This window comes from Teleopsis dalmanni, chromosome 1 (genome assembly GCF_002237135.1).
Source record: "Teleopsis dalmanni isolate 2A chromosome 1, ASM223713v2, whole genome shotgun sequence".
Classification (NCBI taxonomy): domain Eukaryota; kingdom Metazoa; phylum Arthropoda; class Insecta; order Diptera; family Diopsidae; genus Teleopsis; species Teleopsis dalmanni.
The window spans coordinates 23,779,628-23,805,398 of NC_051846.1; the positions used below are offsets into that span (position 1 = coordinate 23,779,628).

The 25,771-nt window shown below is 28.2% G+C and overlaps 2 protein-coding genes across 2 annotated transcripts in view; one reads left to right on the forward strand and one right to left on the reverse strand.

The window, feature by feature from the left end:
• The window catches only part of LOC119678424 (neuropeptides capa receptor-like), a 217,590-nt gene that overhangs the window by 21,442 nt on the left and 170,377 nt on the right, over positions 1-25,771 (reverse strand). The gene's annotated exons all lie outside the window — the stretch shown is intronic.
• On the forward strand, positions 1,536-15,608 carry LOC119673191 (gustatory receptor 5a for trehalose-like; the record flags this gene model as incomplete). Its single annotated transcript, XM_038084428.1, is given in 10 exon segments — positions 1,536-1,710; positions 3,241-3,435; positions 3,499-3,780; positions 10,459-10,527; positions 12,726-12,917; positions 12,993-13,187; positions 13,246-13,523; positions 14,940-15,094; positions 15,212-15,464; positions 15,522-15,608. Coding segments are annotated over 10 exon segments (1,881 nt in total), but the record flags the coding sequence as incomplete, so codon positions are not given.

A 25,771-nucleotide genomic window follows, 5' to 3' on the forward strand; every position in this document is an offset into this window, starting at 1 on the left:
ATTTATTTAGAAAGTTCAAGTTATGTAGAAACCGCATTGCCAAGTAAGATTTGTGCTGCTTGTAGCTTTAAGTATTCATGTCACAAAATCTCTAATTCAAAATATTTTCACATTTTCTCAGAAATTTTACTAAAATGCACTAATGAAGATCTTTTATATAATGGCAGTTTTCATGAAGCTGTGGGTAAAGGTAAGGCATCAACTAACATCATCATTTGTGTTATCAAAATTAAGTTTCATTAAAATGATTGAAGTATTAAAAATTATATTATAATTCTGAAAATGTTGCAAAATAAAAAATATAAATATATTATATATATAAAAAACTATATAACTAACGAAAATATATATTAGAAGAAGATTTACAAATTAGAATACTGGTTATATCTAAAGATATAATGATGTGTGATAACTTATATTTCCCTAGAGACACATCCACTCACGTTTTCTTCAACAAGTTAATAATAGGTGGAAGTCACTCATAACATATGTAATATCGTTCTCGATTTAGCTATCATACAATTAGATCAGATAATGCACCTATGCACTTATACAATTCATACAATACATTATACCAAAGATGCATAAAAATCAAAGATGTCAAAAAATGGTTGGGAACCACTGGTGTGTACGAACCAACGCAAATAAATCGCACCGTATACTCTACTGTACTGTTGTGGAAACTTAGCTGAAAAAGAAATCAATACACTTTTTTTTTGTGATTGTCCAGTTTTAGCTAATGGAAGAAACACGATTTGCAGGATATAGTTTCTAGATAGTCTGTCGAACTCTCATTAGTAAGAATAATAGAACTGCGAAACATTACATTTTCGAATGAATGGATTCAGTAATGGATTCTCGCATGGAATGTGATATTAAAACGAAAAAGTATGGATATTTTGTGGGCCGAAAGGGTACTGCCGATATGTGTCTGCAACCAAACTTTCTAAAATAACATCAATAAAGCAAAATGTTGAATTTTTGATTAAATAAGTTACTTGGGTTTGAACATTCACACATCCCAGCGTATTTAAAAACTAGGACAAGTACGCTTGTTAATGAAGACTTGTGAGCGACTTTGACAGCTGACCAAGATTTAGGGCAAAATGACCAAGATCACTCAAGATCAGTTCACTGGACATTTGACAGCTGCCCAATACTTGTAGGTGACTTTATATTTTCCTTTGGGCAACTCTTGCCTTAATTATGCATACTAGTATCACAACCTCTACAAAGTTTTCAAGGTGAATTGTAGAATAAACGCATTCCATATTGATAACATTATACTGATGACGGTGCGGTAATATAGCCGCTTCTTCATCCTTTAGTATTTTCCGCACTTATTTCAAAGTCAGCTTTCGTGACCCATGGATGTATTTAGCATTGTATAAAAGCCATATGTAAGTAATTGCAACATATTAAGTCTTCAAATATAGTAACATTTATATTCTAAACCAGCTATTTTAAGTTGTTTTTTAAACTATATCATATTTATATCACACTCTTTTATTTCGACAGTAATTCTGATGTCACAGTTTTTTGCTCTTATGCCAATAAAAGGCGTAACAGCCGCGAGTCCAAAGCAACTCTCATACTCTTGGAAAAACTATCGCAACTGGTATTCCTTAGCATATGTGCTTCTCACTTTCATTGATTTGGGTTTTGTACTTTATAAAGTTCTTCATGGATCCATAACTTTTAATACAATAGGTAAGTCGGACTCCTTAATTCTGATTGAACATTGAAAATATGTAGTGTGTATAATATATATAAAAAATCCATTTATTTACATATAAGAGTTTTTAATATACTACATTATATTATTCAACAAGTTTGTAGAACCAAAATAAAAACACCGCTTTACTGATTTTAGCGTTAGTTTTGGAGCTGTGAGTTTAGGTGCTTTGTTCTCCAATAAACCAAGTTTGAAGCTAATCTACCAACAAAAGTTCGTTATTAAAAATGTTTATTTTTGGACTCTCCATCTCTCTGTTAGGTAGATAGATACGTTTTACGGGTGATTCCAAGGGATTCACTTGCGCCTACAGGTCCATTGTGTTACCGTATGTAAAAAACTTAGAGGTTTTGAACCACGTAGAACCTTTGGCAAAGCTTATAGTGCTATCCAAGGGATGGTTTTGCAGTTGACACAAATCCTCAAAAAGAAAGTGGTAAGGCGGTGATACTCTGCCGTACAAAAACAAAGCAGATGAGAGGCACTTTCATCGCCTTGTCCACAACTGCGGCAGGCACGATTGAAAGGGAGATTCAATCTACTAGCAATGTTACTTAAACTGCAGTGACCTGTAAGTAAACGAAGCTTAAGACTGATATCTCTACGGGCCATCTCAATGAGAGAGTTGGATTTTCCTTTATTAGAACGTGACTTTATTAGAACGTCTCTGCCGATTATTCGATGTTCCTTTTATACCATATGCTGGTAACTTTAGGTGTTGATGTGGTTTTTGGATCTTCTTTAGGTAGAACGTTCTACAGTATTTCATTATTATGTTATTGTTGAAGGAAAGGTTCCGGCTTACATAATGTCAAATGATTTTTGAATTGTAATTTGTAAATAAAGTATAATTAAATAGTAGTAAACGAAGTTTTAGTTTTGTTTTTATGAAATAAGATGATGTCTTGAAACAGTATTTCGGTTCATGAGGTTTTGGATAACATAGCGTTGTTTTTATGATATAAATTAAATCTAATAATACTTATAATTATTCATACTTTTATTAACTTAATTAATTTTTATTAATTAATTTAATTATTCATAGTTTTCAGATAGTGTGGTTTTCATGATATCAATTAAATTTAACAATTCTTATAAGTATTCATACTTTTAATTATTTAATTAATTTTTGTTAATTTATTTAATTATTCATAGGTTTCAGATAACACAATGTGGTTTTCATGATATCAATTAAATCTAATAATACTTACAATTATTCATACTTTTAATTTTTTAATTAATTTTTATTAATTTATATAATTTTTCATTTAAAATTAAATTTAAATAAAATCAATTAAATCTAATAATACTTATATCCTTACTTTTATTAATTTATTTAATTTTTATTGATTTATTCATAGCTGTTGGATAACATAGTGTGGTTTTCATGAAATCAGTTAAATCTAACATTTCTTATAATTATTCATACTTTTATTAGTTTAATTATTAATTAATTATTTAATTATTCATATTTATAATAATTCATAATAATATTTTCTTTGCAGAACCAATTATATTTCATATTTCTATTATAATTGTGACAATAAACACTATCAGTTTGGCAAAAAAGTGGCCAAAGTTGATGTGTTATTGGTCTATTGTCGAAAACAATCTACCGGAATACAACTCACAATATGAGAAGCGTAGGATGGCACAAAAAATTAAAATGGTGACCTTTGTAGGAATGACGTTATCTTTGGGTTGGTTTCATTATATTGCTTTAATAAATATTATATTTTATGAATAATTGCATTTTTTTCCAGGTGAACATCTTTTGAGCACTATATCAGTTATACACTATTCTAACTTTTGTCCCATTACTACGGATAAGGATCCGATAAAAAATTTTTTTCTTTACTTTAATGATCATATATTTTTCATATTTTCCTACTCGCATTGGTTGGCATTTTTTGGTAAATTTATTAATGTACTTTTAACATTTTCGTGGAATTACATGGATGTGTTTGTGATGGTTATAAGTATTGGACTCGCTTCCAAATTCAAGCAAATTAATGACAATTTGTTGAACTTCAAAGGCATGGCAAGTAATTTTCCAAAAATACACAATTTTTAAAAATAACAAGAATTCAATACGCCACAAACGGAAAAATGATTTCGCCTTTTTTCACATTATAGCAAATGCCAGAAGCATTTTGGTCAGAGAGACGTATACAATACCGAAATTTGTGTTTGCTTTGTGAAACCATTGACAATGCCATCTCCATCATTACAATGATATCATTTTCCAACAATTTATATTTTATTTGCGTACAGTTATTAAAGAGCTTAAAGTGAGTATTTGGGTTGTGAATTTTTAACATATATTGTTAAGGCAGTATTGACTTGAACTCTTATTCCTTACAGTACAATGCCTTCTGCTGCACATTCCATTTACTTTTATTATTCGCTGATATTTTTAATTGGTCGCACCTTAGCAGTGTCGCTCTATTCCGCAAGTGTGCACGATGAATCCAGAAAGCCATTGCGTGTTTTGCGCTGTGTACCCAAGGAATCTTGGTGTGCTGAGGTGAAACGTTTCGCTGATGAGATAAGCACGGATCTGATTGCATTGAGTGGTATGAAATTTTTTCATTTGACAAGGAAACTCGTACTAAGTGTAAGTGTAGCCAAGAGCTAAAATATGCATTTGTAAAAATCTTTGCATTTCAATGCAATTTTATTTCCCACAACAACCGAAGTCGTTGATATTCAGAATTTTTACTTTGCATTTTACAAAATGTGTGTTCTATGTACTATATAATATATTTAATCCAAATTGAATTTTTATGTTCTTATATTCATATAATTTTTTTAGGTTGCTGGTACTATTGTTACATATGAATTGGTATTAATACAATTTCATGAAGACACAACACTGTTGAGTTGTGTTAAAAATCGAACTCATACATAAAAATTTATTAAATATATAAATAAAAATAAATGTTATATAATATAAAAAATTATATTAAACAAAAATATAATTTCAATAAAATAATGTTATAATACCTATTTAAATAATTTTCTATGTTAAAGAAACTATTCTTTAGTATCGAAAAGAGTTAAATATTAATATAGCAGAAAACGATTACCAGTAAAACAGAGCGCTGATATATTTTATTATATCCTATTAGAACTAATCCTAACCAAATAGACGCTCTTTTATTGAGGAGTTCTTCACAGAATCATTTCTTTTTAATATGTGCCTTAACATACGAGACCAGTGGTTTCCAACCCTTTTTTGACCAAAGACCACTACGATATTTTTGTTATTAGTAGGGACAACAAACTTTAAGCGTAATAAACTGTAGGATTATTTTAATACGCATCTCTGCATAGCATACGTACATTATATAGACTATAAAATAGGTATATAATTCTTGGAAATTATTTGTGCTTATTTTCTAACAAGTGAGGTCTCAGTGAACAAACTATAACCTATGTGTCCATATCTGTTAAATTTGATTTACGGACCATTTTTAACCATCTCGCGGACCACCGGTTGGAAACCACTGCACTAGACTGATATTATTATTCCACTCCAACATTTTTAAGTTTTTTGTCAAAAAACTGTTTAAAGTCATTATTGAAGTCTTTATTTGAAGTGCACCATAACCTATAAAACTTTATAGAGATAGAACAATTGATAGTCCTAAGTTGTTAAATCTGGAGAGAATTTGAAATGTGTAGAACCTTTTAGCAAATTAAGAAATTTGTATGAGGTTTCAAATTAACTTGGCGGATAAAAAAAAGTTTCAATTTATTAATCTTTATTAATTTTTTATTTGAGTGAACAAGTTGTCTAGTGGTTGTCAGTTGACTTTAGAATTAGTTATGGTATTGTTATGGTATATCGGCTTTAAGCTATTTTAATTTTTCTTACTCCAATATCTCTTGTATTTAACATTGTTGCAGACAACCCATATTTTTACATATAATTAAGTTATAAATTGGATGGTTATTTTGATAGTTAGAAAGCAAATCAAAGACCTGAGAGATTCCATCCAGACTGTTATGGAACCCATATATTTGTTTCAGAAATTAAACAAAATCATTTAACTTGATCGTGTACGATAAAAATTAAAAAGTTGGATCACTCAGCGATATAACTACTTGTTATTTCGCAGTTTGCACTAATCAAAGTCTTTATTGTGTAGTTTAGTATGTTCAACTTAACCTCCGAAACGAATTGCATTTTTAATATTAAAATTCTTGGAACGAATTTTGCTAACCAGTTTTGGGACTAGAACGCTTCTCTACACAACACATAATTTTTTTTTCCTTCATCATTATTTAAATGTTTTTTGTATTTAAAAAGATAATAAGAAATCAAAAATAATAAAAGATAATAAGATAATAAGTAAACTATCAAACAGAAACTATACATATAGTCAAAATATATATGGGCATAGTAAAGGACGCATATGGAGTGGTGACTCCTACACCAAGAAAAATTATTTGATTGATTTAACTATAATTAACCTGCATATGGAGTGGTGATGCCTACACTCAGAAAAATAATTTGGTTGATTTAAACATATTTTAACTTCATCTCAGGTTAAAATATTCTTACTTGACGTATCATGTGGGTTCAATCATATCACATGTTGGTTTTTATATCTTTTTTACCACATGATCTAAAATTTTTCTAACAAAATGATTAGGTCAATTTATATGTGGTTACAGCATTTGATCGAATAAATTTTTCATAATAGATTTTATATTAGGCCCTTAGGCTTTTACAATATGTCGACGGTAGAAAGGTACAAACTTTTGTATTTGTTTACACTTTTTGAAAAAAAATTTTCGACCATTTTTATCATCATAATAATAAGATAAGAATATATGTTCATTATTTCAACACGATAATCCTTCTTTGTTTATCAGTCTTTATAAAGTCAGTATTCTTCATATGTGGCGCTCCCTTACCTACTTACGGGTTTAGCTAATTTGATATATTTTCATATACGTAGTAGCCTGCATCTGTAATTGGAGTTTTTATGCATAATCCTTACTTTATTAAAACTTGCAGTATCATTCATCAGAATGCAGAACGTTTTAAACGCTGTTTTTTGTTCATAGAAGTGATCGGTTATTTACATCGTACTAATAACCAACGATTTACGATCTCATTTTATGTTTAGTAGTACTAACATGTATGTACCTGATGGCATATTATATATTGGACCTGTCAACTTCATATGGATTTTATGTATTGCCTCGTGCTTATCGAATTATTCAATTGGAAGTTTCTACGCATCTCCAATTTGTGCGTAGGCTATTTTTCATAACAATATGGATGAGATTTTCATTGTCATCCATTTGTTTTACGACACATTTTCTTTTCAAATTTGAATACGTACTTTTCTTTTAGAAGGAACCTCAAGATAATTGTCAAAGTTTAATATACTATTTTATAATCAAATCAAATTCCATTTATAAAATCAATTATGATGAAGGAAGGAAAGAAGTTTAAGATCTTTATAAAAGTTCACAATACCATTTTAAAATTAAATCAAATTTGATTTATAAAGTCAGGTTTGACAACAAAAACAATTTTCTTTATAGAAACTACTATTTTAATAGATAGCTTTTCTCAAATAGTAGTGAACTGCAGCATTAAAAATTTTATTACTTTACTATTACATAAGGTGCATAGCCCTGACGTTATATGCGAAAACTGAGAGGCTATCCTACTTAGCACTATCTAATCTTAGAGTAATCATTCTCCGCACGGGGAGGTACGCAGATCTTAGATCAATCACTGAATAATCAAGAAACTTATGAGGAATACATAAATTAGTCAATGAGACGGGTGGGACCCTGTAGTACCCCCAGCTATCAAAGAGTAAAGTACCCAGCTGCGCTGACTTGGAAAAAGTATCAACATACATACATTATTACAAAACGTATAGTTTTGCTATATTTAAACTTTATAGTTTAAGAACTCTATAAAGTTTATAGTTTTTAAACTTTATTTACATTTTTTATTTCAAGACAAGGTATAATTAACATAGTTCTTTTCATAAAGAAATTTTTTTCGAACAGTAGTGAACTACAACAACAAAAATTCATTTTTTATTATTTTAATTAATTGAATTTTCGGGTGACCATACAACTGTTTCGAGTATTGCCAAATACCCATCATCAGTGGTCTTGGAAATAATTTTTAATTTATTTATTGAGACTGCAAGTACTACGAATCGAACTACGTATCTGCCAAATTTGAAGCTCAGAGTCAGCGCATTCATTTTATTTCAATAAAATTGTTAACAATTAAAAACAAATTAAATTTAAGTTAAAGTACGAAAAATATGTTTTTAAAATATATTAACGCAAAATCGCAATTATCCATATACGAGTATAAAGACTGAAAAGTACATTATCGTCTAAAACACTTTTTAAATATCTACGAAATCTGCCAAAAGAAAGAGGTTAGTTCAAATGTGGTCATTGTGGAAATTTTTATGATAAATTCGTTTTGATAGCTTAAGAATTAATGTTGACATTAACAATAATGAGCGAACATTTCAAGTTTGAAGGGTAAATATGAAAATATAAAATTGAAAAAAAAATAACTAAAAATTTTTATTTCATTCACACTTCAGTTCAAGTTTATTCACAGTTCACTTCCGTTTCCGGTCTTGCGGTGCTGTAGGAAAATGGTGTACTGAGCAAAACGTTCAGTTAATCACACTTTAGTGAATTTTGTGCTTATCGTCTGCTTAAGTAAAATTTGCATAATTTAAAATAAGAAAAAATATCTTAGACAACCGTTGGTGTAATTACGGAAATCTTTAAGGTGCCACATTGTACTTCAGTAGCTTTTAATTATGCACAAATTACGACGAAACAAAGGTTTTGTGGGAAAAGTCAAAAATTGTATGAATTTGTCGGTATTATTATTGAAAAAAATCAGCGGAAAGGACGACGATGCAATGAGGAAGTAAGTTCAGTTATGAAATATATTAAAACTACAAATATCTTAAATTAAAGAAAATAAAAGTGCTTGGAAAAAATTTCCAATTATAAAGTAATTAATTAAACTAGGGATATTATTCAAACAAATTTTTTTCTTGTATATTTATATATAAAGAATATTAATGAGTCAGTATGCTGTCCTTAATATATTGAATTCTCTTCAATTTTAATTTTTAATTTAACATCAAACATTTTATGAACATTTTAAAGAAGAAAAATTTTCCTCCCATAGTATTTAAATTTGATTTACCTAAGAAAACCATTTTCTGAAAGTAATCGAATGTTTAAGATAAATTTAAAAATAAATCAATAAAATACAGTAAAGTAAAATAAAATGAAGGCAAGAAAAATAAAATTTCATTTTAATTATTATTATTATTAATATATAATATTTATATTTTATTTGAACCATTATTTATAATATGTATATCCGAACATAATTAATAGCTCTGCAAAAAGGAAAAAGCATTTATTTGATATGAAGTTAATACGCTCCTTGCAGGATTATGAGGACGCCGAAAAAAAATTTAAAACACGTGAGTAATATTTAAGAGCAACACATATTTATGTACATGAATATTTTTTTTTTAGTTTTATTTATAAATAAATATAATTTATTTACTGATATTTTTTTAATTTTTAAAAATAAATAATTAAATTTTAAAACTAATATAAACTTATAATTGTATCTAGTTACCGATTAAAACGTAAAGAATTTTGGTATTAGGGTGGGTCGATTTCTTTTTCTTTAAAGTGTAGAACAAAAATTCATTCGATAGATCCCATACCTGTCATTTAAGTTCAATTCATTCATGCTAGTAAAACTAATTATTTAAGCGGAGCATAAGCTTGAAGAAATAAGATTGAACCTGGATTTTGTAGGATCGATACAAAATAAATAAACTATTTTGAAAAATGCTCGTTCACAAACTATATTATAGACTTTTTCAGTAAATTCATTTCATAGGATATTACTTAAAACGTCTAGAGACTTATCTTCCTCATACAATCCTATATGATTTTTCGTAAATGGCGTTCCACTAAATTCTTTAAAACGGACATTGCTTAAACATCCCGAGACTTACATACCTCATATAATGATTATTCCTAAATAACGTTTCTTTAAACAAACTTAATAAGCTTTCGTGATAATCATATTACTACTCATTAAGATGAAGCGTAGTAATTTCAAAACAATAAAAGAAGACCATATTTGAGTATTAATAAAGCAATGTTTTCTGTTTTAAAAACGTTTTATATAATCGCTTATACAGTGCTTTAGTAACTCTACTCCATGGAGATTAACTACTTACTGATAATTTGATGAGTTATAAAGAAACTCTCATATAATGGAAATAATCGAATGGAAAGCTTAGGGAGATGGCAATGAAAATATAAAAGCAATGTGAACGTGTACTCTGTCGTCAAAGGGGATGACTCGTAAGCCGTTTAAAAATGATACTTCAGAAGTAGTTTAATCAAAGGAAATATCTATTTTAATATTTAAGATAAATCACTTCACAAGAAAGGTATACGTTTGTTATAGAAGTATTGGATTGAATTTTGATCTAAAATATAAAATCTCTTCTTCTTATTATATATTAAATTATTTTATTATATTTTTATAATTTTTAGCATCATTTTACTTAATCTTTATTATTTTAAAGTCATTTTAAATTATACAAGTTTCATATATTTTTTATTCTGAATTTTATTTTGCCGAACTTTAATTTCAATGTTTTTAGGTGGCTTTAGACGTGGCACTCGCTCTGATTTCATTCATAACGGCAGTTTTCATGAAGCTGTGACACCAGGTAAGCTATAGATTTTACTAATTTCAATAAAATTGAAAACATTTCCATGATATGCAATTTGTACTCAAAAACTGCTCAAAGTAAAGTAAATAAAATAAAAATGACTAATTCTGCACTATTGCTTTTGTCACTTTAAAATAATTTTTATCGGACATAGCAGATGTCTACTTTATATATACATTCTGTGTAATAAGTGTCCAAAATTTATATTGGTAATTAAAAATCACGTATAAATAACAACAAAGTTTTGTCAAAAGCTCCAGAAAGGTGATTGACCAAGCACTACACTCATCAGACTTCTGTTCTTGTGACTTTTTTCTATTATTGAAACCAAAATCACAACTTCGAGTTTTTTTTCAACAAACATATTGTATAACATTGATTATTTTTATCGAATATGACACCTCATATGACGAAAAAAAGCTAGTGGGATTCGAACAGTAATGGAGAAACAACAACAAAAAATTTGAACTACAATTTCACTAAAGCTAATAGGAAAGCTGAACAAAATTTTTTTCATATTTCCTATAATTTTAATTTTTAACGTAATTTTTTTTTTTATCGTATGAGTCATGTTTTACCACGAAAAGAAACTAAAAGTGTTTGAAGAGCAAAGAAGAAACAACAACAAAAATTTCGAGTAAATCAATTATTCTTATTCCGTTTACCGAACTTGTAGAGTAACATTTCCATAGCTTCTTTGTAAAATTGCAACCAAAAAAGGCGCTTTACATATAGTAAGTAAAGATATGAATATTAGATGTCTCTACAAAAAAATAGTCTTGAAATAAAAAAATAGGCAACTACAAAAAAAACTTTCAATTCGTTGAACTTGTGTTTCAAAAGAAAGCTGTAGTTTAGAAGTTCGTTCTTATTTAAAGCACGGCAAGTGTTTTGATTAGTATCAATAATTAAATAAAGAGTGACAAAAAAACCTGGAACTTGAGCCTTAAAAGTTTATGCAGCCCTGGCTACTTATGACAAATACATTATTAGCTATCGTTTCTAATTTGACAGGCACGAGTTCTAAGCCTGGCACTTGTGGTCCAAACAAATTATATACGGACTATAAACTAATTAACTAATTCAAATATTTTCTTAAATCACTGTTGAGGAGTACTTGGCAATACTCGAAAGCGCGTTTAATGGTTAGCCAAATTTCAATACATTAATCAAATTTTTGTTGTTGTTACTTCATTACTGTTCGAACCCTTCCCAATATTATATTATTGGAATATTATTGGAGTTATTGATATACCAGAATAACATGCAGTGCACAGGACAATGCTTCTATTTTCGTAATAGATACTTATTAGATAAATAATATTCTTTAAACTATTTATAAGTCAAAAAACCATGGTTGCTAAAGTTTGAATTTTACCATGCTAAATATAAATATTGCATATTTTAGTACTTAGAAAAATTAAGTAAAAACAAATAATTTATTGGTTTTAAATTATTAAATATTGAAAGAATTTCCTTTGCTATTCAAATTAATGTATTTTGTATGTATTAGTCCTTTCCCAGATACAATTTTTGCAAAAGTTTTCAGGTAAAGAAGATATTTTTCATTAAATACTTCAACAGTTTTTATTGCCTCGAGCTGATAACCGATACTTGAGTTATTTTTGATACTTGAGTATTTTGCTCTGAAACAGATATTGATGTATGATTCTGAGTATGGTTGCTTTGTGCAAAAAGAATTTGCTTGAAGTAGAAATATTTTTCCAATATTTTACAAACTGAAATTTTAAAAAAATTCAGAAATTTTCTTGAAGAAATTATAAATATTTTCCTTTGATAATATCCTTAAGCGAGAGCTGATGGAAAAATGAAGTGTAATTTGTTGCAGTTGTGCTATGCACTTTAATTTAATTTTATTTTATTTACATAAAAGCTGCACTCTTATATAGTAATTAAAATAGAATTAACTATTATGATAGATACATAATATCCATAAGACAATATAATCCATAAGAGGATTAGATTTAAAAAAAATTAACTATTGTGTTTCCAAAAGGTAAATTCCCTTTTAAATAAAATTGTCGTTAATAGCATTAATTTAAATTCGTTTTAAGTTTAATATTATAATTACTGTTAATAGTATTTTCTATTTTTATAGATTATATTTTAAATTTTGTAAATCCTATTAGTTGTAGAATTTAGTACTTAAAATTTGAATACAAATCACTTTGCAGCGCTTATCATCGCTCAGTGTTTCTGTTTGATGCCAGTACGTGGGATTAATCACAAAACCGCCAAAGGACTTTCGTTTAGTTGGAAAAGTTTCCGGACATGGATGTGCTTGATTTACATATTAACAACTCTAGTGGACACATGTTTTACTATAAATATGATTGTTAAATCTAATGTGGATGCGAGGAACATTGGTAAAATATTTTTATAATCTTTGAACTTTACCCTAAACTAATTTCTAATATGTAAATCACCGGTTATTCAAATAGAACCGCTTATCTTTCATATTACCATATTGTGCGCTAGTGTAGAGTTTATGCGTTTGGCAGTAAAATGGCCGGGTTTGATGCGAAAATGGGAGCGTGTGGAAGGTGGTTTGCCGAAATTCGCGAATTGGCAGGAGCGTGAAGAATTAGCAAGTACAGTTAAAATACTACTGTTCGTTCTGGTTGTCTTGTCATTAAGTATAGTTTAACATTCAATTTCGATTATAATTAAATAATAATAGAAATTACCTTGTAGCTGAACATTTGCTTAGCACTATCTCTGCAATACATTATGCTAACTACTGCCCCGATCCCAAGCATAAGGATCCAGTTGAGGCATATTTTGTAGGAGTTTCATCACAAATATTTATTGTATTTGACTACTCAACATGGTTAGCATGGCTGGCTAAAGCAGAAATTGTATTAATGACATTTGGCTGGAGTTATATGGATATTTTTGTGATAATTGTAGCGATTGGTTTGTCATCATTATTTAAACAGCTGCAACGTCATATGGTACGGTCACAAAAACAAGTAAGTACAAAACATATTTAATATTATTCCGATATAAAACTTGCACCCTGTTAGATTAGTAGTCAAAATTTGTTTAGTTTTATAATTCAATATGATATACATATAAAGCATTTTAAATACATTCCCCAAAATAGAGAAATTTAATCGATATATAATGAATATGTTTATAATTATTTGAAAGGGGTAATATGCAACACTGTGATCTATAACATCTATTGTACCCTTCCTGAACAAAGACTTGAACACAAACTAAGATTATTATTAAAGCTCAAAATAGTCTTTGGTACAAGATTCTTGACCTCATTCAATTCAGTCAATACTTAATAAAGGTTCTGGATCTATTTCAAGACTATCACAGTATATAAATATTTAAAGCTGGTAAATGTTGTTAAGAAAAAGCATGACTATTTGGTTTAAATTACTTTTTTGAAAAGTAAATATCATAAGTAGATGTAGAATATATATACAATATAGAAAACTACAAAACGAAATAGAATTGTGCAGAGTTATATTCTTTATCACTACTTTACCAAATATATTTGAGAAGTACTTCACCCATTTTGGTACCGCCGTAACTACGAACAACAATGTTAACTTGAAAATCAGCATAACTAAGTCCTCTGTAGACAATTTGTCATTCCATTGACAAAAAATACGGTCTAGACTGCTCATCCTATATTTTCTTCTGTAGGATGAGTCAAAAATGGTCAACACCCTAATATTATAAAAAGCATGGTCGCTTTCAAAGAATGATGCAGTATCACTAGAATTGGAGACAAGGTGTAGTTGCTTTATCAAGATATTGATATTGTTCAATGAATTAGTATGCAATACCTTCGCTACTTTAGTTATATCATGAGAATGGAAGGCACAACTGTAGAGAAAAATGTTTTTGAAGTAGTAGTTGGAATAATAATTGGGGGATGACTCAATTTTCTAATCAGTCTACTTGATGACTTATCTCATTTAGCGCACACATTTAGAAACTACACGCAAGCAGCAGAGGCACAGTCCCGCAATGGTTTTTGTGTCCAATTAAGTAAATAAGCGAGATGCACTCTGATGAATAGATAACAAAAGAACTAGGGTTCTAAAGAACTTTCGAGTTCCTTATGTGAAGATATTCAGATGAGTGTTTCTTTCTACTCTTAGTCAATTCTAATATGATATATAAATATGGCAAAAAATTCATTTATTTAAATTATTGCAATTGTGTTAGAGTAAACTTATTATATACAAGACTAAACTATGTAGTAAAATTTTATATAGTTTTTTTTTATTAATAAGTAAATATTAATTTTTACAAATAATACAAAAATAAAATAGTTTTAAGTATTTTGATTTTTAATTGTACATATTCTGAAAATTTCTGCACTAAACTTTTCCTTTGTATACATATGAATTATATTTTTTAAGTACCCATCGGAATCCTTCTGGACTACTTCACGGGAACAATATCGTTCAATTTGTGATTTGGTAGAAGACGTCGATGATGCAATTTCCGGGATTACAATGATATCCTTTGCGAATAATTTATATTCTGTATGCCTACAACTATTGAAAAGCATGAAGTAAGACTATAATAACTTTTCGGATTTAATAACATGACATAGATGCAATAGAAAATTTACTGAACACTACGTTAATTTTACTACTAATCTTTTTTATTTCCTTATAAATTGTTCCAGCACAATGCCATCGGTGGCTCATGCAGTATATTTTTATTTTTCTCTATCATTTTTACTGGCACGCACGTTGGCAGTATCGCTTTATCTAGCAGAAGTAAATGATCGGTCTCTTGAACCTTTGAAACTAATTAAATGTTTATCCATGAAAGAATACAATACGGAGGTAAAACGTTTTTACAGGGAACTCAGTACGGACCTAATATCATTGACTGGATTAAAATTCTTTAATATAACACGAAAATTACTTTTAACGGTAAGTGTGGAATTTTAATATAAGTATATTTAAAAATAGGAGATGTGTAAATTTTAGGTCGCTGGAACAATTGTTACCTATGAGTTGGTATTATTGCAATTTCATGAAGATAGGAAAGGACCAACTTGTGTTTTGGCGTCATAAGTTTAAAAATAAATTGCTCATACAATTATTTAAGTATTAAAATTAAGTAAATGTAACAAAACTTAAAGAATATTTAAAATCAAAAAACGTTCAGGCAACGTTAAAAAAACAGTCTAGCTGCTTGAAGGCCCTGATCTAGTTTATGGCTTAGAAAACTATAATTTCTTCTCCTTCAATTCGAAAGGAGATGGGATACAATTAATAATGCACTGGAGCAGTCCACCAATTTTTACCCAAAATTGTTTAAAGGAACGTTTGATTTAAAATGATCTAAGGATTTTAGGAATATAAAAAACCTAAAATTCTTTACAACATTTCCGGCAGGGCCTTATGAATTATACTACCCATTTACAAAACTGTAATGGAAAATGGAAAAGGGTAAGACTGCATATAACGTGCTGCGAGATTCTCTGGCTCTGATACATTAACGAGAGACATATCTTGGTCTGTTTCTTGTGTAAGTTAATATACCGCAATACATATTAAATAAAAATAAACTAGTTAAAATTATATGATTAATTATAATTAATTAATTAAAATTTATTTGTTGAAATGTTAAAAATAATTTATATATTAAAGAAAAAATTTTGATTATCTAAATCTTCACGAATTGTTTAACATTGTTAACTGACCAAGTCATCAATTCTGTCATAACAGATACGTGTAGAGATTATGATTTTTTCTATTTAATCAATAAACGTATGCGGTACAACAGTTCTCTTTTTCGACCTCCAATACGTTTTATGGAAGTTTTTATGGTTCGGTTTATGAATTACTTTTTCCCATACGTAATGTACTTTGCCTTTTTGGTGTTTGAGTAAAGAAGGCGGAGCATAACAGATTGTAGTACAAATCGAAGTCAAGTTGGAATGAAGCTAGGAAGAAATATAATATTGCTTACGACTACAAAATTTTAGGTGAAGGTATTCCTCTTTATGTAATTGAATTTTATCTATAAAAACTTAATACCATTAAATAAAAAGGGATGTAGGTAAGTAAAGTATTTCTAGAAATAAAATAATATTATTGTTATTAGTAGACAAAAGTATTATTTTTTTATTTTAACTTAATATTAATCACCTAATGAATAAAAATGAGTTCGAAATAATTAATGTTAAATTAAATATGTCTAATTAAGGCTAGTGTTAGAAATTTATTTTAAAATTTGAATTATTCTGCTTACAATATTGGTCAAAAAAAAAATTATTGAAGTTCAAGAAACCAATCAATAAAGCCAGATATACGCAATTAACTTGTGTGAACCGCAAATATATTATTAGAAAGTTCTACCGACTTTTTATATATGAGATGCAAATTTTTCAGCAAATTTTTCAGCGAATTTTTCCCAATAGGTAAGAAGCATGAAAAGGTTTCGATCCTTGCTACTAATTGGTGGCTTTATGAAATCCTGTTATTAAATAAAGGTAAATAGACTAGAGTAATATTCAGTGCTCATCAATGTTCAATAACCTTATGATAAACCAGCTAAGAATTGTATTTTGTATACTAATTTATATGTATATATGTATGCAAGAATATGTAGTTCTTATTTGGTTAGAAAATAAATCCATTAAGGTGATTTTGCTTTAGTGTTTATAATTTGTTTTTGATTTTAATACAAACTGTTTCGTTCTATTTATTTATACATATATTCGATTATCAATTTCTTATATCCATTCATATTAAGTTCTTATACATACTGAATAAGTAAATGCCATGAATATGATTGCGAAGTGTTTCGATAAACCCGATTATTTGCATAAAAAGAAAGAATTTTATTTTCTAGACTTCTTTATTAGAAAAATAAATATTTCTAGGAATGTTTTTATATATCTATATCTAAATATTTACAGAGAGTCATACTCATATCAAATTTGGATTAATGTAACTTAGAATGTAACTTAAATTTTGTTATGGTGGTGAGAGTTCGTGTGACTCATCATGTGTATTTTTTTTATGGATATATACTCATATACACTTAAAAATGAATATTTTTTAAATTTAGAAACAAATAATAATAAAAGTATAAAATTGATAATTATGGTCATGATCAAAAAGAATGTAAAATTATCGCAACCATTGGTCATATGACTCTCTGTAATTAAATTTTTACTAACGCCGTAATTTTTTCTTTCAGAGTTGTAAAAAAAAAGCATCAAGTATGGTTGAAACAAATTGGCATCACTTAAAATGTGTTAAATGCTTATTTTTGACATACATATGTTTTTTGTTTTGTTTTGTGTATAATATGAAATATAAAAATTTAAAACGCTTAAAATTAATTAATTTAAATAGAAGAAAACAAAATGAATATTATGAGCATTTTTTTCCAATAAATTTAAATTAATTTATTTTTTTATGTATTATTTTTATTTATTAGTAAATTAAATACTCATATGATTTTAAAGAATGATTGAAATTTTACAACATATTTCCAGTGAACATTCACAATAGACTGATTTTTGAATTTGGCTGCACTGAAACTTCAGACTTAAAATTTTTTACGAGAAAAACCTAACTCTGAAAATTTTAAGAGCATTGTTGTTGCTTCACAAGTTATCTTTTGTAAGTGCGAGTATTTTTTTGCTACTTTGAAAGAAAAAATTACTCATATTCATATTTGGGCACTCAAGCCTCTATACAGGGTTATCTTTCGATAGTTCCGAAAGCAAACGGAAACATATACAATTGTAATGAAGTTTCTGAACAAATAATTAAGACGCAGATGAGGATAATGGAGTTAATGTAATAAAGGGAATTATGATAAGAATATCCGTTTTCATGGCAATGATCATCACTTGCAGATGCAGATAAATATTATACATCCGTTACAACTCTAGAAATAACAATAAAATAAATATTTGGAGGGTTGTAGTTAGTCAAATTTCAATATGTGAACTAAATTTTTGTGTTTGTCCTTTCTTTCTTTGCTATTCGAAATCCTCTAAATTTAAAAAAAATAGCTTATTTGTCGTTATAAGAAAACGTAGCATTTTCGGTAAAACTAATTGAATTTTAAAAATAAAATAAATATATAATAAAACGAATTGTGACAATAAACATCTTTTTAATTCTAAACTCTAATAACATTAATAAATTTTTTCTTTAAAATTAAACAGAATTTTTTTTTTGAAATACTTTATGCACGAGCTTGACGTCTGATCATAAGGTGTGATTTTTATACGATTTATTAACTTTTAAATACGGTTAAAAAATAATTACGATTATTACTAATTATTTAATACTTTTTCAAAATTATATATAAAAAGACAGTGAAGTTTGTGAGAGAATGTTAATAGTTCAATTAAAATGCAGTTCATTTATTGAATCTTAGTTCGTTTGACTAGAAGTATAAATTACAGTGACATTTGTTGCAGCATTTTTATACAAGGAAAGTTGTGTTCCATATTGTATTGTTGACAATTAATAAAAAATTTCGCTGTCTTAAATTTTTAGTTGATCCACAACCTCCTCACAACGACATTGCACAATAAGAAACCATAACATGGAGGAACCACTTTTTTAGTTCATAATTGTCTTTTAAAAGACGCTTCGAAAATTGTAGGAAACTATTTGCAAAACCTTGTAGATTCCACCACAATAAACGTGATAATCATAACAATAATCTTCAAAGCTATCTACCGGTTTGAAACTGTAACGCAAGTGCGTATCAAATGTACGCTTTACGGTTTATAACACTTACCAAGTTTTTGTTGACCAATTATTGCTTCCTTTTATAGAACTACCGCATTTCAGGTTTCCTCTTTTGTGTCCACTTTGATTGGAACTGATGTTGAACATGAACTATCGACGATTGGTTACATAGTCTTCATGAATGGAATGTGCTTGTTACAAATTATATAATATTTTCAAAATGATTTAGTAAATTTTGCCTTAACCATTGACTTCAAGTTTATTTAATGTAACATTTACTTAATTATCTATCTCCATTTGACTTGCTTATGTTATGTTAGATACAAGTGTTAATGTCATTAAGTACTTTTACTCTTTCATAGTTGTGATGATTTAGAGTGGAAGTTTTCTTAATTGATTATTTATGTTTAATGAACTCAGTAAATAATTTAATGAATGAATATTATGAATAATAAAATATTTACACATATAAGTGGTTTAAATTTTCTTTCAGTTAATTTATATTTGTTGTGGTCTTTACCAGAGATATAATTATCAATAAATTATATATTATACTAATAAAAAAAATTAATTCTTAAATACATACATCGAATTGACATCCGAAAAATAGTGAAAGCTATTGAATGGAACTAAAGAACTCATACTAAAAAAAAAATAATTATTTTAGTCATGTTCTGACATGACTGATATCAACTATCTCCCGTATTCTTTTATTTTGCTTCTGGCTACGTCCGTGCCAAAACGTATTTATTGAAAAAATTTTACTAGGGATAATTAAATTATCATAAAATTCTATAGAGATTAATTTAAATTTGTATTAAGTTTTCATTAAAATGTATTGTCTAATTTAAAATATTACTAGATTAGGTTAGATTTTACCGGCGATCCTAAAGAGATCAACCCATTGGCCCATTATATTACCGTATAATAAAGAAACTTAGGGTTTAAAACCACCTGGAATCTTTGACGAAGCTTAGAATGCTGTTTAGTGGGAGGTCTTGCGGTTGATCAAGATCAGAGAAGAACTGAAGTGTTAAGTTACCGTCGTGCATAAGCTAGGCAAAGCCAATGTAGATCAGAGGCTCTTTCATCTTCTTTCCCACAGCAGCAACAGGTATAATGGAAAGGAAGATTCAATTTTCTAGCATGGTTACCTAATCTACAATGATCTGTAAGTAAACTTATCATAAAACTGAATCTCTATGGGACATCTTAATAAGAGAATTGGATTTATTTTTAAAGGAACGTAGCCAAAGTCCATACAGTTGCCTATATATCGTTGAGTCTTTCCATCTTTTATTAAAACGTTTGAGTCTTTCTATCTTTTATTAAAACGTTCAGCACAAAAAGAATTGTTTAGCCAGATTGTTTAGGTGCTCCGGGTGAAGTCCTGAAGCACCACTCATCTGCTTTACAATTGCTAAAAATATTTCTATGACTGGATACCCAGATTAAAGAAATGTTGAGCTACGTCGACATCTCGTTTAGAGATGTGTAGCAATCAAAAACCGTCATAGATGTGAATTGGGCTGAACTCAAAGACTTTAAAGCAACTTGACTGTTTGATAGTATGTACCTATATATTTTTCTGTTAAATATATTACACACTTCTAAACAAGCTATCTTGTTTGAAGATAGCTTGTTCTTGAAGCCTATAGTACGAAGATTTGTTCAGTTCCTCTGAGAAAATTCCGCTACCTACATCACTACTGGATCCGTTTTGAGAAAGCTCCATTGTTTACGTCACTACTTGCTTTTCCTCCGTCAGTTAGACTTTCTTCCCCTCTAAAAAGGGACCTCCTGACAGCCATATATCTCTAGCTAGAAACACGGCATTGAATTTTCTGTGGAAATTGGAAATGGGGGAATTATAGTCAATTTTGGTAGAAGTAGAATCGAAAAGATGTACATAGATGAAAATATTATTGAAATGAACAAACAATTAAATTATTTTTAAAAAAAAATTCAAAATTCAATTATTCTACAGCTGGTTTATGATTTCGTTCTAATATAAACACAGCAAGTAAAATTGTTAATAAAAAACTTTCATAGCAAAAGTAACAAAACTCCAGAAATATATGCGAATATAAAAAAAAGTACTTGATCAGTTGGTTAAGGTGCGCTGACTCTGAGCTTCACATTTGGCAGGACCCACGTTCGATTCCTGGTACTTGCAGTCTCAAAAAATAATTATTTACGAATAATTAAATACAAAATTATTTCCAAGACCACTGATGATGGTTACTTGGCAATACTCGAAACAGCTGTATGGTCAGCCAAAAATTCAATTAATTAAAATAACATAAAAAAAATAAAATTTCTGTTGTTGTAGTTCACTACTGTTCGAAAAAACCTCTTTAATTCTACACATTACGAGGATTTAAACATAGTTTTGAAAAAATGTAATTAATTATAAGAAAAATGATCATTCAAAAGACATTCGGAAGCTGGTTAATAGGTTAATAAGAAACTTGAAACTAGTTTTGAGTAACATTTTTAATACGTTTAGTAAGTAAGATTAAAATGAGAGTTACTCTGGTGTAGATACTTATACTTAATTATTGTCACTGAACTTGCAGCAAAAAGCTTATGTTTTAAAAAGTGTGGAAAACAAGAAAGACAGCCTCGAAGACAGCCAACATTAAATAATACAACATTTTTTGTTCATTTGAAACTCAATATTATTTTAAAAATGTGATCTTTATTATTTCCTTGAAAATATCTGCAAGAAAAATGATTGATTACATTGAATAGCATTGATTATCGCAGAATAACCATATCAGGTAGACTTAACGTCTTTAATATTATAAACGACAGTCAACATTATAAAAACATAACCAAAGTCAATAACTGATACAGTAGCTATTTAAATTGCAACTACAACGGCAGCAGGAATCTCGAATATCAAATGAATTGAGTGACAAAAGGATTAAAAGGATAAAAAGGATTAAGTGGTGCATAATCTTCTGCTAAAAAATGCAGCTTAATTTTGCAGTGTGTAAAAAATATTTTTACATAAAGTTTTTATTTGTTTAATAAATGTGTTTTTAGATTTTGTTTCTGTTAATGTGCTTAATTGTGAATAGCATTGAGACACAGTTAGTAGAAAATCAAGAAGTGGCTTCACCGGAAAATTCAAAACAAAATGATATAGTAAACCCAATAGTGCTGCATATGCCTGCAATTTATGGATTACCAATAAACTCTGCTGACAGATCTCAGCGTTCAATTTTCCCCGAAGATAGTGTTTGGGCAAGTGGTTTTGGTGTAGGCCATTTGAGTGTTGAAGAATTAGAAGAGTTTCTAGAAGCTTGGAAGGAAGTGGAAGAAGAAGCGAAACCTACACCAGAACCAGAGCCAGAACCAGAACCGAAACCAACACCAAAACCAAAACCAAAACCTAAACCAACAGCGAAACCGAAACCAAAACCCAAGCCCAAACCAAAACCAAAACCGAAACCAACACCAAAGCCTGTAGAGCCTGAACCGGAACCAGAACCGGAACCAGAACCAGAACCTGAACCAGAACCTGAACCAGAACCTGAACCAGAACCTGAACCAGAGCCAGTACCAGAGCCTATTGCAACACCTTCACCACCTATTCCGCCACCAGGGACACAATTATCAGTTTCATTGCCAGCTTTTTTGCCTATAAATTTAGCGGCTATGTTTAATGGATCACTCTCACCATCAGTTATTTCTTCAGGATCACCTGTATCTGGACAGCCTGGTGTACAACTTGGAGCAGTAGGTGGTGGAAGTGTTCCAGTAGCACAAGCTGAAACGGAAACTGCAGCTGCTGCTACAGCTCGAACGAAAAATGGTCGCAACTTCAAAAAACCCAACAGACCAGACATACGTATTTATATGATGAAAATGTTACCCAGGCGAGTTTAATTTCATTCAAATTATTTTAATAATAAAAAGTAAGTAAAATATTATTTTTAAATCTACTCGTATTTTTATAGGAAACCGAAAAAAATGGCAAAGCAGACAACTACCAATGGTGGTAAAAAAATTGGTCCTATGAATTCTCAAAAAAAAGCACCACAAAAATTTAAAAATAACTTAGCCCAAAGAGCTAAAACTATAAGATTTCCAGTGAAAAATGCAAGGTATTAAGTTTATAAAGATCTTTTTTCAAATAATTTATTTAGTGTTAATTATACGACTTATGGGTAAAAATAGAACACTACCTAAGGTAATAAATCATTAATAGATTACTTCGGTCAAATTTAATTATATATCTATAAACAATAAAAAGGCCTTATAAAATTTTTTTAATTTTTATTTAATTTTTATTAATATTAAATTATATATTTATTTTATTATTTAATTATTTTATTTAATTTTTTTTATTATTTTAATTACTTTTTTCATATTATTAGCTCATTTGCATCCACGAATTTTATTGCTCAAAAGCCAAGGTAATAGTCATTTTATTCTTATAATTTTTAAATACTGATATAATAAAATTTTCAGGATTAATAAGCAATACAACAAATTTCCAAATAATTACAATAAGTACATATAATAATAATAAAGCATAATATATAATAACAATTTTTAAACATTTGTCATATATTTTAGAATGTTTATCGGAACGCCACCACCTCCATTTCTAAGTAAATTTCCTGAACACATAAGATTGGCAGATTCTAGTAATTTTTTTGGATAACTACTCATTAAATTGAAAAAATAAAATAAATTACTTTTCGAGAAAATTTTAAGAATAAATAATAACTAATTAGAATTTATTTGATAATGTATGGTAACAATATTATTTTTATTATATATAATTAATTTGATTATTTACGTATAACTATGAATAAGCCCTAGTTAATTATTTTTAATTGTACGTACTAAAATTTAATAATTTAATTAAAATTTATTAAAACGATTAAAAAAAGAGAAATAGACTAACTTTATATTATTAAGCATGGAGAAGGTGTAGTTTTAATAGAGTATACGCACGATTCCAATTTCGCGGGCATTTCCCATTTGATATAGGTATTTAATAAAGTCTTCTATTTTGGAAAATTTATTTCACTACGTTATATATCAACATAGCTTAATTTTCGAGATATATGTGTTTAAAGTTGAAATTTATAAAAATTAATGTTGATTGAGCCTAATTAATTCTAAACCTCGACAGAGTGAACTATATCGGCTAAAGCGTTATGAAAAAATTTTTCAAAATAGCTGACTACCAAGCTATCTTGTCAAATCAGCGTATACCGATTTGTAATGTATATTTGTTTGTTTCAATACCAAATGTATAGTATATTCTATAATTTATTTATAATTAAGACTATGTAAAATTCATTTATATAATATTTAATATAGCACCACTACAGTGTCATTTTATTTATCTAAGATAATATAAATAAACTACTTTTAAGAATTTGGATTTATATATATTATATTTTAAACAGTTTATAATTATATTTGTTATACTTATATATATCTTGTTATAGTTAGATATATACTTTTTATTTATATATATGTAAATTGTTATGTTATAATACAACAATAAAAAAATGGTGTATAGTTATTATATTAAATAAAAATATTAAATAAATAAAAAACCGTAAAAAAATTGTTGCCATTTTTATTACAAAATTTGTTAATAAATTTCATTATTTTATTATAATTTGAGTATTGTATAAAAGATTTTTAAAAAATAGATATTTTTACCGAAATAGAATAAATATTTTTCCAAAAATACTTATAATATTACATCTTAGCTACAATATGTGCAAAACACGCATTTTGAACAACATGTCTCTGAGATATTTGAAAAAAAGTTCACGCGGTAATACGGGTGAAGATTAAAAACGCCATCTAGTGCTGCAGTAGCTTCATTAAAACAATTTATATTAGCAACAAATAGTTAAATTCAAAATTTCGTATACTTTTTGAAGAGTAAATATTATTTATGCAATGTCTTGAATATTAATATCGCCTTAATATAATAGAGGTTTTTATTACCTCGAGTACCCTATTTAGTAATTGAGTGATATGATAAGATTGCAAATGTACATATTTTATTACTTTATTCGGTTACCCAGCGAGTTCCACTGGACCTAAAATATCTCTATATTTTTTAATAATTTACAAAATTTATGAATCTTTTATCCTTTTACTGGAAAATATTTTTTATTTATTTCAAATGCTTGCCTTTACATTAAGATCTTACACAGTTTTCGAAATAAGAGGATATATAATGACAATGTAAAATAAATTTATTGCAATTTTTTAATACAAAAATAATAATACTTTAAATTAAACCGTATATGAGTATATGGACTTTTGTAGAAAATCTTGTATAAGTAGCTTATAATAACAGGAGTAAAATAAGTCATCAAATAAAATATCTATTTTTATTTTTTTTTGTAGAGAAATTCTAAATTTATATAAATTCAAAATATAGCAATATAGATAGGAACTCTCTGTGTGAGTTCCAATATACCAGTGGCTCTAGAGAATTGTTGTTGACTTAGTAGTAT